General features: G+C 46.6%; 1 protein-coding gene across 4 annotated transcripts in view; it reads right to left on the bottom strand.

Annotated features, from left to right (window-relative positions):
- Positions 1–823: 823 nt before the first annotated feature.
- LOC144156262 (cyclin-dependent kinase 14-like) overlaps positions 824–12,718 on the bottom strand; it is a 172,319-nt gene continuing 160,424 nt past the window's right edge. For 2 of the 4 annotated variants that reach the window (XM_077688189.1, XM_077688188.1), the window contains 2 exons: positions 10,454–10,544; positions 1,774–7,756 (listed from right to left, as the gene is read on the bottom strand). In XM_077688189.1, the coding sequence (XP_077544315.1) occupies positions 7,659–7,756; positions 10,454–10,544 (189 nt within the window). In that variant the 3' untranslated portion in view covers positions 1,774–7,658. Of the gene's footprint in view, positions 1,198–1,773; positions 7,757–10,453; positions 10,545–12,718 lie in introns of those variants that run through there. The other 2 variants (XR_013319731.1, XR_013319730.1) reach the window with 2 other exon arrangements.

Below are 12,718 nucleotides of genomic sequence, written 5' to 3'. Positions count from 1 at the left end.
AGGCCGAGGGAACAATACCAGTCACAGATCAATTACATGCATTTATATCGAAGGTCCCGTTTCGGATCTTTCGTTGGTGTACTTTGCTGACGATTTAATTTTTTTTATCCCGCAAGACTCGGTCATAAAATACTCGGTTGTAAGACTCGGTTTTAAATTGTTGGCAGCAGGATGATGCCTACTTCGAGTTCACAATGGCAAAACTGCACTCCACTAAAGCCGTAATTCCAGGATAACACAGGGCCAATTCCGCGATGTAAGAAATCTCAGCACAGGGTACATCCCTTGTGGTCATCGCTTTAAAGACTTGCACCCATCTCTCAGAGACCGAAATACCTGAAGAGTTCTTATTTCTAGTTTTTTTTCAATACTTTGCTGACAATCATCCAACGGTGAATAATGCCTCTTCAAAGCCGTCTTCGGCAGGGAACTTTTAACGTGTTCTTCGCTGAAAATAGATCTAAATTTTGCTCCCTTGGTAAATATTTTAAAGTGCCTAATGCCATACTTGTGCAGTCCTGCGAAAACAGGACGCGATGGTTTATTGGGACAAAAAGACGGGACGCAGAAGCGTACCTCAAAAACGGGACTGTCCCAGCCAAAACAGGACGTCTGGTCCTGTTTTGGACCAGACGTCTGGACGTTTGGTCCTAGTGATCAAACTTCAACAATAAATGTGGGATGCCACAACAGTAGACCATGAAGGATTCCTTTACAACAGTGGAAATGCAATGGGGGCAACTCATCAAGATGCATCCCCTCGGACAATTTCTCAAAGGTATTGTATTGGCATTTGTCCACGTTGCTATCTATTCTAGAGCAGATTTCCTACCCTTGCACACCGATTTTTATTAGTCTTCTCTGGCACAATTCTCCTCTGTATGCATGCTTCGCTGGAACCACTTGGCATAGCATAATGAGATGCATAAATCTCACACTTCCACTAGAATTAAATATCCTTGCGCTATGCCGGGGGCCAAGGTTAAGGCAGAATTAAAAAATCAACGAAGTCTCTGCACATTGCGGAAAGCACCCCCACGCTGGCTCGGGACACAACAGGCTGGTGGTGTGCACATCACCAGGAGCTGGTCTATGCTCTGGTCTTGCTGGTCTTGCAGCGTGGCAGCCACGTCTGTTGTGCGTGCTTTTGTTGACGTATCCATCAGCGGGCCCAATGTTTTTAGTTTGTGGAACACGCTACGAGCAAACGTGGGAAAAATGAATGTGTGTAGTTGAGTCCTTTTACACTCGTGAGAAAGGACAATTTGAACAGCAGAGGAAAGCTGGTGCCCCCAACTGCTTTAGTGCACATTTGCAGCCTCCAAAGCAGCTGTGAAACCAAGCAGCTTACACAATTCCTTTCCACAAAGCATGCCTGTGTATAGGTTAACGCTTGATGTTCGTGCTGCAACACCTCACTGAAAGTGCATAATATGCTGACCAGCAGTAGGGACCTTGACAGAGGCAGGCAGCGAGGACCAATAGCAGTGCCCCGAAGGGTGGTGGGAATTCAAAGCGAGTGTGGGAAAGAGGTGGCAAATTTCGCTGCGCAAATATGGACCTTCTGCTGTTTGTGAAAAAACGATGTTTGGTTCAGATGTCACGTAACCTCACTGTTGTGGGAGTTGAGGTTATGTTCCGAACATGTTTCAAGATTCATTTAATGCGAATTAACGAGACTGGTGCAACATGTGGGCCACACGCACACATTCAATCTGAATGGCCATGATCCCACACTGCATACACCTTTTGAAAGAAGCAAAGACCCAGACATCAGACTACAGTGACCAGCCACAGTATATTTGACCACATATTGGATATGTGATAGACGAAGAAAACACGTAGCATACAATATAAGAAATCACCCCCAAGAGTTCGCTGCTCTCAAAAAACAAAACAGCCAAAGATGGTAAACAAGCAACATGACTCAAAACGACAGATTCTCTCATGGGTATGCTACAGGCAATTTATCGCAAACACACGCACACAGCAGCACTGTGCTGAAATGAGGGCTGTGCAACCCATAAATAGAGGAGGAGCTAAACGGCATTATCACAACGTAGCACTTCAGACCAATGAGCAGATCTATTGTACACCAACCAATACACACTGGGCACAGGCGGTGCAGCAAGCAACGAGCAAGCCTTGCCCCTCTCCAGGTTGCCTCAAACCGCTCTCACCTGTGGCACGCCTCTCGAACAAGCTCCGACGCCACACCTGGCTCGCCCCTTTGAACCCATCCTCACCGAGCTTAGCAAAGTGCCCCGCACTGCTTCCATTTGACTCCCACTGTAGGCCTTGCCACCCAAACATGTGAAATGCAATGAACTGTTGACCAACCTTGATCCGGTCAGCTTCTTGCTGGGTCAGCTGGCAATTGCTGATCGCACATATACGCTTCCTACTATTACCAAAAACCTCTGTACAACATGACAGGACTCTGGGCTCATTTTATATACGGCTTCGTGGGATACGTTTTCCTCGTGTGATTGCTGCTGCAACTGAAGCTGCTGTGCCCAATTACTAACAGGCTGTAGCCAACACGGACAGGGAAGAGCAGCACAGTGGCAATGAAAAATATCACGAATTAGAAAAGAAAAGAAGCTAGTATATTTATGCACACAGTCTGCCCTCTTCTTACAGCGTATCAGAACTAAATTGCAGCAGCAACAAAAGCACCTCCAGTGCCGAACAGGAGTAACAAAGTGCTTTGCTAAGTGCAGTTCGAGGCAACGTGAAGTGGGGGAGGACAGCCGTAATGGGCGCCGCAATGAACACAACAAATTTGTTTACAGCAGGAGTGCCCTGCACACGCGGTAAACCACCACAGCCCTTGGGGCTGCCTGATAACACTGCTAAGAACCGAGGCATTCGCGTTTGAGCATTTATTTTAGTCTGCACAATGGTCACACTTTCTCGCACACCACTCGAAAGGTAGCTGGCACATTTCCACGACGTGAGCTTGACACCTCAGGCCTGGAAAAGCATACCCATCGAAATGTCAGACCTGATCCTCGCCACAGGCACCCTATGTCCTACGTATGGTTACAGGTTCTAGGCGTTCGTACCAAACGAGATATCTGTAACAGAATGTTCAAAAAACAAGAGACAACTGTCTTTTCGCTGACCACTGCCTGCTGCGACGTGTGGCAAGGGCTGCCATTTCTCAAGCGTGCACACCGAGCAGAGCTGGGCCTGCTGGAGAACAGGTGGCATTATGCGAAGTAGAACTTGCAGCCCTCACAGTTTGCAGCCTACAGGCCAGCTTTGGAGGTGGCTCAGTCCTACAACACCAAGAGCCAAGCCATGCGCAGGCGACGCTTGCGAGCTGAGGCTGGAAAAGTGCAGTCGGCCTTGTGCACCCCAAATGCTCGCTTTTCAATGCTGGAAGCACTCCCTTTGTCATGTGCCTCCCTTTTAGCCGATTCTACGCTGCAGCTTTTATGCCCGAATAAAGGAGAACAATGAGCGGGTATCTCACAACAGCCCCATCATCAAGGTGACAAGGAGCAAAAAAACATGGCGCAATAAAATGCTTTGTTGGGCGAGTTTGGTTCATGGCTTCAAACAAATTAAAAAGAGCACAATGGACGAGGACAGAGAATTGATCGATTGATTGATTGTAGGGTTTAACGCGCCGACGCAACGCAGGCGATGAGGCGCGCCGTAGTGGAGGGCTCCGGATTAATTTTGACCACCTGGTGATCTTTAATGTGCGCCGAAATCTCGTACAAACAGGCGTTTTTGTACAATGACAGAGAAACACCAGTAGACAATGAGCGCTCATTCAGTCTACTTGTGTTTCTCCGTCCTTGTCCATTTTCTGATTACACAGCACACACACATTCACACATGCACATATGCACACATGCACACACACATTCACACATGCAGGGCATCCCAGCCATCTGAAGCCTCTAATTAGTTAGCAAATTGTTTTTTCTTAACTTACCAATTTCATCGCAAATATGTGGAAAATAACACCCACTCCAGTGCTTTGCAAAGTGCTGCCCCTTGTGTGACAATATCTCTTGGGCAAAAAGCACCGAAAGTGCCATGTAAAATTGCGTCCACACATGTGTAAACACAGCTGCATTCATGGGCAATCCTTGATGCTTGCATTGATTGCCACATTTGTAAGGCTTACACAGTTTGCAAGGGTGGCAAGTCAACTGAGCATGCCAGCTTGCAACAAAAGAAAAAAAAATTTTTTGTTGTCTGGTGCAAGAAAAGGCTTGAATCTCCATTGAATATCATCCCAGTCTGCTGCGCAGTGCCTCCGTCAGTGCCTTCCCCGCAGCCAAGGGACACGACAACGCTGTGCGAGGTCAGAACCGTGGTGTGACACAGCTGAATCAGGCATGTTAGGAGCTCTCCACTGGCCATAGAATGGGTAATACAGAAATTAGGATTAACTAGACAACACTGCTATGCAGGCAATGAGTCTACACCACATAATCTCGGCTTAATGCACCCGTCATGCACCAGTTTTTTTGATATCTGGGCTCACGATAGCTGGGACCTTTTGGATAACACGCACATGCATGCACGCACACACACACAGGGGCAGGCAAAAGCCAAAATGAAACAGGTTGATGCAGTGGCACTGGTATCGGCCATGATTGCCAGGGTGTAGGCGAACGAGGTGGAAGCAATAGTAATTGCCCAAGGTACCCACGCACATTCTTATCCTTGCCTTATGGTTGTGGCAGATTTCCTTACATTACATCACGCCAAAACGTACAAAGAATAGGTCAAAATAAATTGTTCACTAGTGAAGTACACACAGTGAGCTGCCATCAGACCAAATTGGAGGAATTGCTTTTGCTGAGAGGCTATAGGCTGGCACAACTGCAGCCACTCGAGCCTGTACACACTGCAGATACTTGTGCTTGCTCTCACTGCACGTGCCACTGGGTCTTGGCTGCAAGCTGAGACCATGAAATACACCTGCACTGGTGACTGCCTTTTAATTTTGTTGATACAGACCTCATGAAAGGACGTACGATAAAGCATGCGAGTACATTTTAATAGTGAGCGCTCTTTGTGCCTACATCCTTCGCCTAAACCCTAGTGCAGCAGCACCTTTTCCCTACAAACATGTTGCTTACCTTTTCCACATGTTGCCTGTCTTTGTGAGTGCATCACACACGCATGCACGCATGCACACATGCATACACGCTGAGATGCGTGTAGAGGCCCAGTAGGCCCCCGCTACCGGGGCTGAGGTGTCTCAGGGTGTTTATACATGCCACAGCCCTCGACTGAGAAACCCCCTCCCATCCAATCTGCTCCATGCTTCCAGCATTGCATAGCCAAGAAGGATGCACAGATAGGCCGACTTTCTTTACCACCCACCCGCAAAACTGTGACTGCACAAAGGCGTGGCCACTAAAGCTACAGTTGTGTTGGCATTGCCCTGGCTCAGCCGAAATCTTCCAAGGCTCTCCATTTGTTCCAAGACATTACTGGTGCGCTTACGATTTCAATTTCCCCACTTTAAAAGAAAAAAGGACTTTGGAACTGGAACAGCAAAACTAAACAAGTGACTTCCTGGAGCACCATTACACCCACAAGAGAAGACTGCAAAAATTACAACCACCGCAAATATGTCTGCACTTTTCTGGGGACGGATTAGTGGAACAACTCTTCCGTTTCACTTCCATAAATTTTGCTATAGTGCCATGTGCCTCGCTAAAGGGAAATGGCCTAATTCAATAAACCCTGGGCCAGCAATGATGGACAGCATTGTGACCATTTATTAATCATTCATATCAAAGTAGAACTCAAAGTATAGCGAGTATAGGCTTAGGACAGCACTTTTACTGGTACTTAAAGGAATACCATAAAAGTCTGCATGCCCCACTTACTCGTGAAAAATAAATCTGGCCTCTAATGATGACTGCTGGTTGGGCCCTACCAAGACAGGTAGGCCAAAGGCTACGCATGGGTGTTTGGTTGTTAAAAATGGTCTTTGCAATGCTCATCTACTTCTGCTCTTGGAAGAGTGAAAAAGTTTCCCCGCGCTCCACAGAGCAAACCTAATAGCAAAAGTGGCAGAGTGCTGGACTGCGCACACACGCAAATGCAGAAAAAGCTCTGAAAACTCACACGGACGGCACAAAGACCTTTAAAAAAAAAAAAAAAAAAAAGCCCTCTATTGAAAAAGGGGTTCGATCGTTTTGCTCTCACAGGATGGACAGTCATGCGAGCCTCCAAACAGGAAGGGCCGCGAATTCACATATACAACACTCCGGCCGATGGGCCAGAAAAAGGGCACGAAATGCTGCGCCGCTTGCACACGTGCCTCAATGACCAGACAAAAAAGAGGAAAGAGAAGAGAAGTACCAAAGAGTACGCGGTCGCTATCTGGAGCAAAACGCAAGGAACACAAAGGGAGCTACCAAAGGTGGCAGGATTTCAGTGCACCAACCAGGGCATATCTGCTGGTGCAAGCACTAGACTACCTATGTACCACTGCCTACAGAATGCAGAAAGAAGAGAGTTGTAAAAAACAACTGAAACTGAAATAACACTGGCTTCAGTAGAAACCTACTCCTATGTTTGTGTACTTTGCACACCCTCATTCATTATACTACACTCTTGAGTTTCTTGCTCTTTGCCTATTTCCGAAAGAACAGCCAGGGCCATTCTAACTTATTGTATTTCATTACAGCTTCAAACGGGAAATTGCTTACAATGTTCCATTGCCCCAACCATTTACACAATGGCAGAAGCTCAAACAAAATGGTGGATGCTTTGGTCAGCCAATCAGTGATAGTGATGTGAACTTCGTTGCTTCCCTCAACGGCTTTCTATCTTGTTTTGTCTAGATGATTTAGTACTTGCTGAGACGATCACATTTTACGAGACCATGAAACTATCATCCACTCCAGCCCCTAGCACCCTAATAAAGTACGCACACAGCTTGTTCAGCCAATAGTTTGGATTACAACCTTGTGGGGGCGGTACATCTTTGCGCTGTGTAAGAAGGTGTATCTGCCGACTGCAGTGACAGCACAAAGTTCAGCCCTGAGCACCCGGGACTTAGGAGCCAGAAAAGAAACTTAGGAGTGGGATGAGCTGGATTAAAAGAACTGTGCTCCACAGCGCGGAAATGTGCCACCAGAAAGTCTCCCTCAAATTCTACATCAGCAGCAAACAGTGGTGATTGGTAAACGTCAGGCTTGCTAGCAGCAAGCACCAGGTCAGCGGGATGGATGCACACAATGCCAGCAACATCGGCGCACTTGCTGTCCTGCAGTAGTTGATGTCAAGCTAGCACAGATCTGACACCCCCAAAAGGTTGACAACAATAAGGAAAGCAAGGGGGCCTGTCAACTTGCATTACCAACACACACACACACACTCAGACCTCACACGCACACACACATGCACACGCACTGGCGAGCCTTAGCCGTCCTTAAATAAGTTACCTCTTTAAAAATGCTTCCAACGCACATTCAACAAGATGGCGGTGACACTCGTAAAAACTGCATCGAGCCCGGTGTGCTGTCTCTGCATGGTTCACCCCTTCCGGTTGGCAGGAATGAAAAAAAAATTGCTCCAGGGATGTCCACGTTCCAACCAAGGGTGGGCTCCTCTCGGTGTGCTGCCGACGCCCAAGCACTGGAGACTATGGGGACGTCCTATCACAGCTAACATCGCAGTTTGGCCGCTGCCTTGATCACAGACATGGGGAGATTGTAAGTCTCTGGACTAAGTTTGCAACCAGGAACCGTGAATATGGATGCCTCTGTGGGAGAAAATAGAGAGGGAAGGGCATCAGTACCACGCACAGACCACGGAAGCGTTGAACGGGAAAGCGATCTCCAAACACTAAGATGCTTCTCGGGGTTCGGAGATCGCTTGGTGTAGACACAGTGCTGAAATAAGCCAAATCTGAGCTATGTATTCTCCTTGAAGTTCAAAATTACTGTGCACAGATTACGCCTGTTCAGCTGCTGCAATAACAAACAAACAAGCAAAAAAGAAAAAGAAGAGAAGAAAAAAAAAAAAAAAAGAAAGGGCCGCGTATCTACTCATTTCGATGTAAATGTCATTGAAAGGTAATAGCCTTCTGCTGCCCCTGCTAAGCAAATGCCTCCGTTCTCTCCACCACCCATTTCTCATGCTCTTCCACTCTCGTCTGGCTTTTCCCATGATAAACACGGTGGGGTAATTTTCCCATGTTACACTCTTCGCGCGACATGATCCTTTTGTTACTGTTGGAATGCCGCCACAAGGTCTAGGCTTCGCCACAAGCTCTTCTAGTTTTTTTAGTCAAAATATTTTAAACGTGTTTTTGCTTCCTACAGCAAATATCAAGTGCACATGTATTTACAACTAAAAGAACACTGCCTGCATCAGATATGTATTGATGCTTTGCTTCGAATATGCGTAATGTTTTGTTTTCTTTATATATATATATATATGTGTATATATATAGAATAAGGGTTGGCAGTCAAGAAAACCTCGGAAAGCAAAGGGGGGAATGCGTTAGGTCATAGAAAGAGATGAAGAATTTTTTGGGTCAGAAAGAAAGTGGTGAAAAAATGCCCCGCCAGATGGGATCCGAACCCCCACGACCTCCAGAATACCGGTCTGGTGAGATAACCACTACGCTACCGGCAGGGCGATTTTCCCCTCCACCTTCTTGGGTATTAATGTTAAGGTATTTTTTGTTTCGTGCACTTGGGGGTGGTAGCCAGCGCCACTCGGACCGATTCTGATTCGCTATATATATATATATATATATATATATATATATTACACTTTGGGGGTTTTACGCACCGAAGCTACATGTTAGCTATGAAATGCAGCGTGGTAGAGGGCTCCAGATTAACCTTGACCACCTGGAGATCCTTAACATGTGCCAAAATATCGACACTTTCACTTTTAACCTCCATCCGAAAAACGGCTGCCATGGTCAGGAATTGAACCTGAATCCTTGGTCTCAGCAGCCCAATGCTTCAGCTACTGAGCCACCGCAGCAGGTGCTGCAATAACAAGACGAATACTAATGTTTACTTTCATGTATGGAAGCAAAAAGTTCATTACACTCAGGACAGTTAGAGCTGAACGTGTTCAGCTCTAACTTTCCTGCAACTGAACGTGTTCCTTAAAGGGGTACTGACACAAAATTTTGAAGGCGATATAACTTCGGAAATAGATTGTGGACACACATACATCATCTTCAAAATATCAGCGGCGAATACAGCCTAGAACATACTTAAAATCAATTTTAAAGTGTGCGAAACGCAACCGAGCAGCCAGCAGAGGACCACGCGCAATCGACATCCCATGGATATTTTGTAAATAAACAACATTTAAACATGTCACGAGTTTGTGTTTGCTGCTTCCGCACTGCCGGCGTTTTTCGCCGGCTCGCCACTCCAATTGGAGAGCGGAGCATCTGCTCTCGAGAACAACCGACCCGACCGTTGGCGGCGGAGGCGCCGTGATTTCGTCGGCTCATTGGGCAGCTGGCCGCGACCAAAGTTCTACAGCGAGTCCGGGCACTCAGTTTTTAGTACTTTTTATTTACATTGGACGCGAAAACGCGCCGGAAACACGAAAAGCCCGCTGAGCGAGCCGCACGGTCGCTGTGCAGGCAGCGGCCACGGCCGCGAAGTGGTGCAGGTAGTTAGAGTGATAGCTTGTTACTGCTGTACAAAATTGTACCCAAGTCCCAACCATGGCAGCTTATGTGAAAAAGGACCTAATGATGCGATGGCGGGTTGCATTAAAAATTGTCATCTGCACCGCTTACGAGAGCGGCAATCGAATATCCGCCGCAGTGCTAAGCCGAACACATCTGTAGGCAGACCGGATCCCAGGCTGCCCCCAGCGCGTCTTGCCACCCACTGTCTCAAGCGTCGCGCGTCATTCTTCAGCTGTGGTAGCATTCGCACTCGCAGCGCCTGTGTCATGTCCACGGTCGCTTTTTAATTAAGCGGCTCAGGAGATCAGTACGGGGGGGCATTCGCAGAAACTGCCGGCGACGCAGATTCGACAGTGCTACAGTAGCTTTGCTCTGTGATATCCCTCCGACGGTCTAGTGGTCAGCTTTGTTCACACAAAGCTTTGTTCAAAGCTTTGTTCGCTCCCGCTGAAACCGAAACTGCGACTGGCCGCTTTGAAAATGCCTCTAATTAAACAACCGTCGCACGCTGAAGCAAATGAGGTTTTTACAGGTGATAAGTAGGTCACTAGCTACTTATCGCAAAAAAAAAAAAAATGTGTCAGTGCTCCTAAGGAAGCTTGTGCTTTTTGACATTCAAGCTTCACTTGCTGTGTTCATTATACTTCACTTCTTTCACGAAACGCAGCCAATTTTTTCCATGAGAACACACTAGCGAAACAGCAGCTCAGAAATTAGGGCTCGGCCTGCCCTGTACACGCGTCCAGGTGCATAATTGCAGTCCACACCAGAGGAAAAGCTGGCACTCACGGTCAGGGAGATCGTACACCTTGGGCGGCATGTCTGCAAAATAGCTGTGCCGCAAGGCGTCCACAGCTGAGATCCTGTTCTGAGGTTGAAGCTGGAAAGCAGGCGGGAAGAAAGGCACATGCAGCCTCACAATGTGTGCTGTGATAAAAACGCGAGTGCTTCGATTATTCTACAGGCGATACTCATTACTGCGCAGACTTTGACACTGAAGTGAATTGGTCAAGTTTTTTTTTTTGCTTGCATTGTGTATATTTGTTCAAATAAACACACTTTTCATCCTTTATCTGGTCGATAAAGTGATATTTATTTTATAAGGCATGAAAGAAGAAAAACTACCACCCACGGTCTGTGGCGGCTGCACCAACTAAAGTAGTAACATCCATACGAGGTGCTACTGTGATTGGACAATGTCCACGATTAGAATTCAAACCAGTTCCAGTCTCGGTTCTGTGAAAGAACATGCTTGGCATCCAATGCTATCATTGGCTGGGCATTCCCGATATCTCAAGAATGCTTCAGAATGCTTCAGATAAGCCAGCCAGCATGGTTTGGAATCGTAACGATCAGGAGCCAAGGCGTACACATAGGATGAACGCCCCCCACGTCACCGGAGATGTTCAAATGCAATGCACTTTTCCCAGCCTTTGGAGCTTGCCTGGCTCGTGCTTGTATCTTAATTAAGAGGCGTGTTCGCAACAGGCCACAGGTCAGCTGATTCAGGACTGTGCCCATAAGCAGTCGTTGCTTATGGCAACGCCACGCCAACGAGAACTCACCAGTGCATCAGTGTCAGTCTGCAGAATTCCTTCGTGGAGCAACGAACGTTACAGCGCAAAAATGACGAATTCAGTATTAAAAACATTGCCCAAAAACAAACAAATTCAAATTTCAAAATTCAAACTTGTGAATTGCAAAATGATATACTTAGCGCTCCAGACCACTTGTGCCATTAGCCAGTGACGTCAGGAATGAAGATATAAAGTATGTATCGTATGGCCAGTTTACATTTTTATTTAGTTGTAGCATTCCAAGCAGCTTAGACAACTATTTCTTGAATAACACTCGTGAAGTAGGCGTCCCCAAATTCCAACAAATACCTAATCTCTAGCGACTGCAACCTTTAGGCACAAAAGCGATTGCAAATGATTGGTTGTGCTGCTGGCCGCTGTGCTAGTTCACCTAGTGCAAAAAAGTGCTTCCCGCACCTTGGTTTTATGCTGTAAATAAAAGTTTGAGTTGATTTTATTTCCTTAGTACCTATATTAACTTCGCTGACTCTTCTCCCCCCCAAAAGAAAATGTAGCTGGTCCCAGCTGGTTTATGGTTAAATTCCCAGCTAGGCCCAGCTGTTCCTAGCTGGTCCAGGACCAGCTAGCACCAACTCGGAATTTACCCATAAACCAACTGGGATCAGCGATGCTTTCTCTTATGCCGCCTTTAATTGACCTTAGATTTTTCTACTGGTGTACCAGTCAGCGAAGAGTCTCATGTGCGCTCGTGTGGAGCTGCTTGGAGTTAGAGCTTGATACAGTCTACAACCTAACAAACTAAAGGCACATTCTTTCAGGTACAAACGTGTCATGGCTTAGTTACAACTGAGCGAACGAACTGTGACGACCCACCTGCGGCTGGCCGACTAAACGCTGGGCCGAATGATTCTGTCAGAGGGTAAGCGAGCCGTGCAATAGTGCAGTCAAGCCAAGCCACCTCGTTTGAGCGTCATATGAAACATCATAGGAAATCGGCAAGAAGAATGCAGAGAGGCAGACAGCATATTTGAATTGGTTTTTCTACTAGTAAAGTTGCATAAACGCGGTGAGAGTGGTCGAAACATGGCCTAGAGACTCCAGACTACAATTTGCGCTAGTAATCCCGCAATGTTTACAAATCACGTCAGTGTCCTTTGAAGGGATCAGACACTGAAGCAAAAAATTCTCCTCGTGAACTGTGGCAATGAGAGCCCTATTCAGGGTCAGGTTTTTTTTTTTTTTTTTTTTTGTTGTTTCAGGTGAATTCTGCAATGAAGCATGGGAATGTGTAGGTCAGTGTAGTGCTTGAGCATACTGGCTCTGTCGGCAACGCTAAAAGCACAAAGTACCAACACCAATAGAAAGGCTCGCTCGCATCACTGCCTTCTGTTAACTTGTAGATTTCCTTTTAGTGCAAAACTTTAGTATCCATCTAGAAACATGATGAACACTTTCAAAACAAGCCCATGGCCCAAAAACATTTTTTGGAAAAGTATCCTAATAAAACACAGAATCT

This window comes from Haemaphysalis longicornis, unplaced genomic scaffold (genome assembly GCF_048455015.1).
Source record: "Haemaphysalis longicornis isolate Haplotype H1 unplaced genomic scaffold, Haemaphysalis longicornis Haplotype H1 scaffold_1, whole genome shotgun sequence".
Classification (NCBI taxonomy): Eukaryota; Metazoa; Arthropoda; class Arachnida; order Ixodida; family Ixodidae; genus Haemaphysalis; species Haemaphysalis longicornis.
Note: the sequence above shows the minus strand (reverse complement) of the source record. Positions and strands in the feature narration are given on the sequence as shown.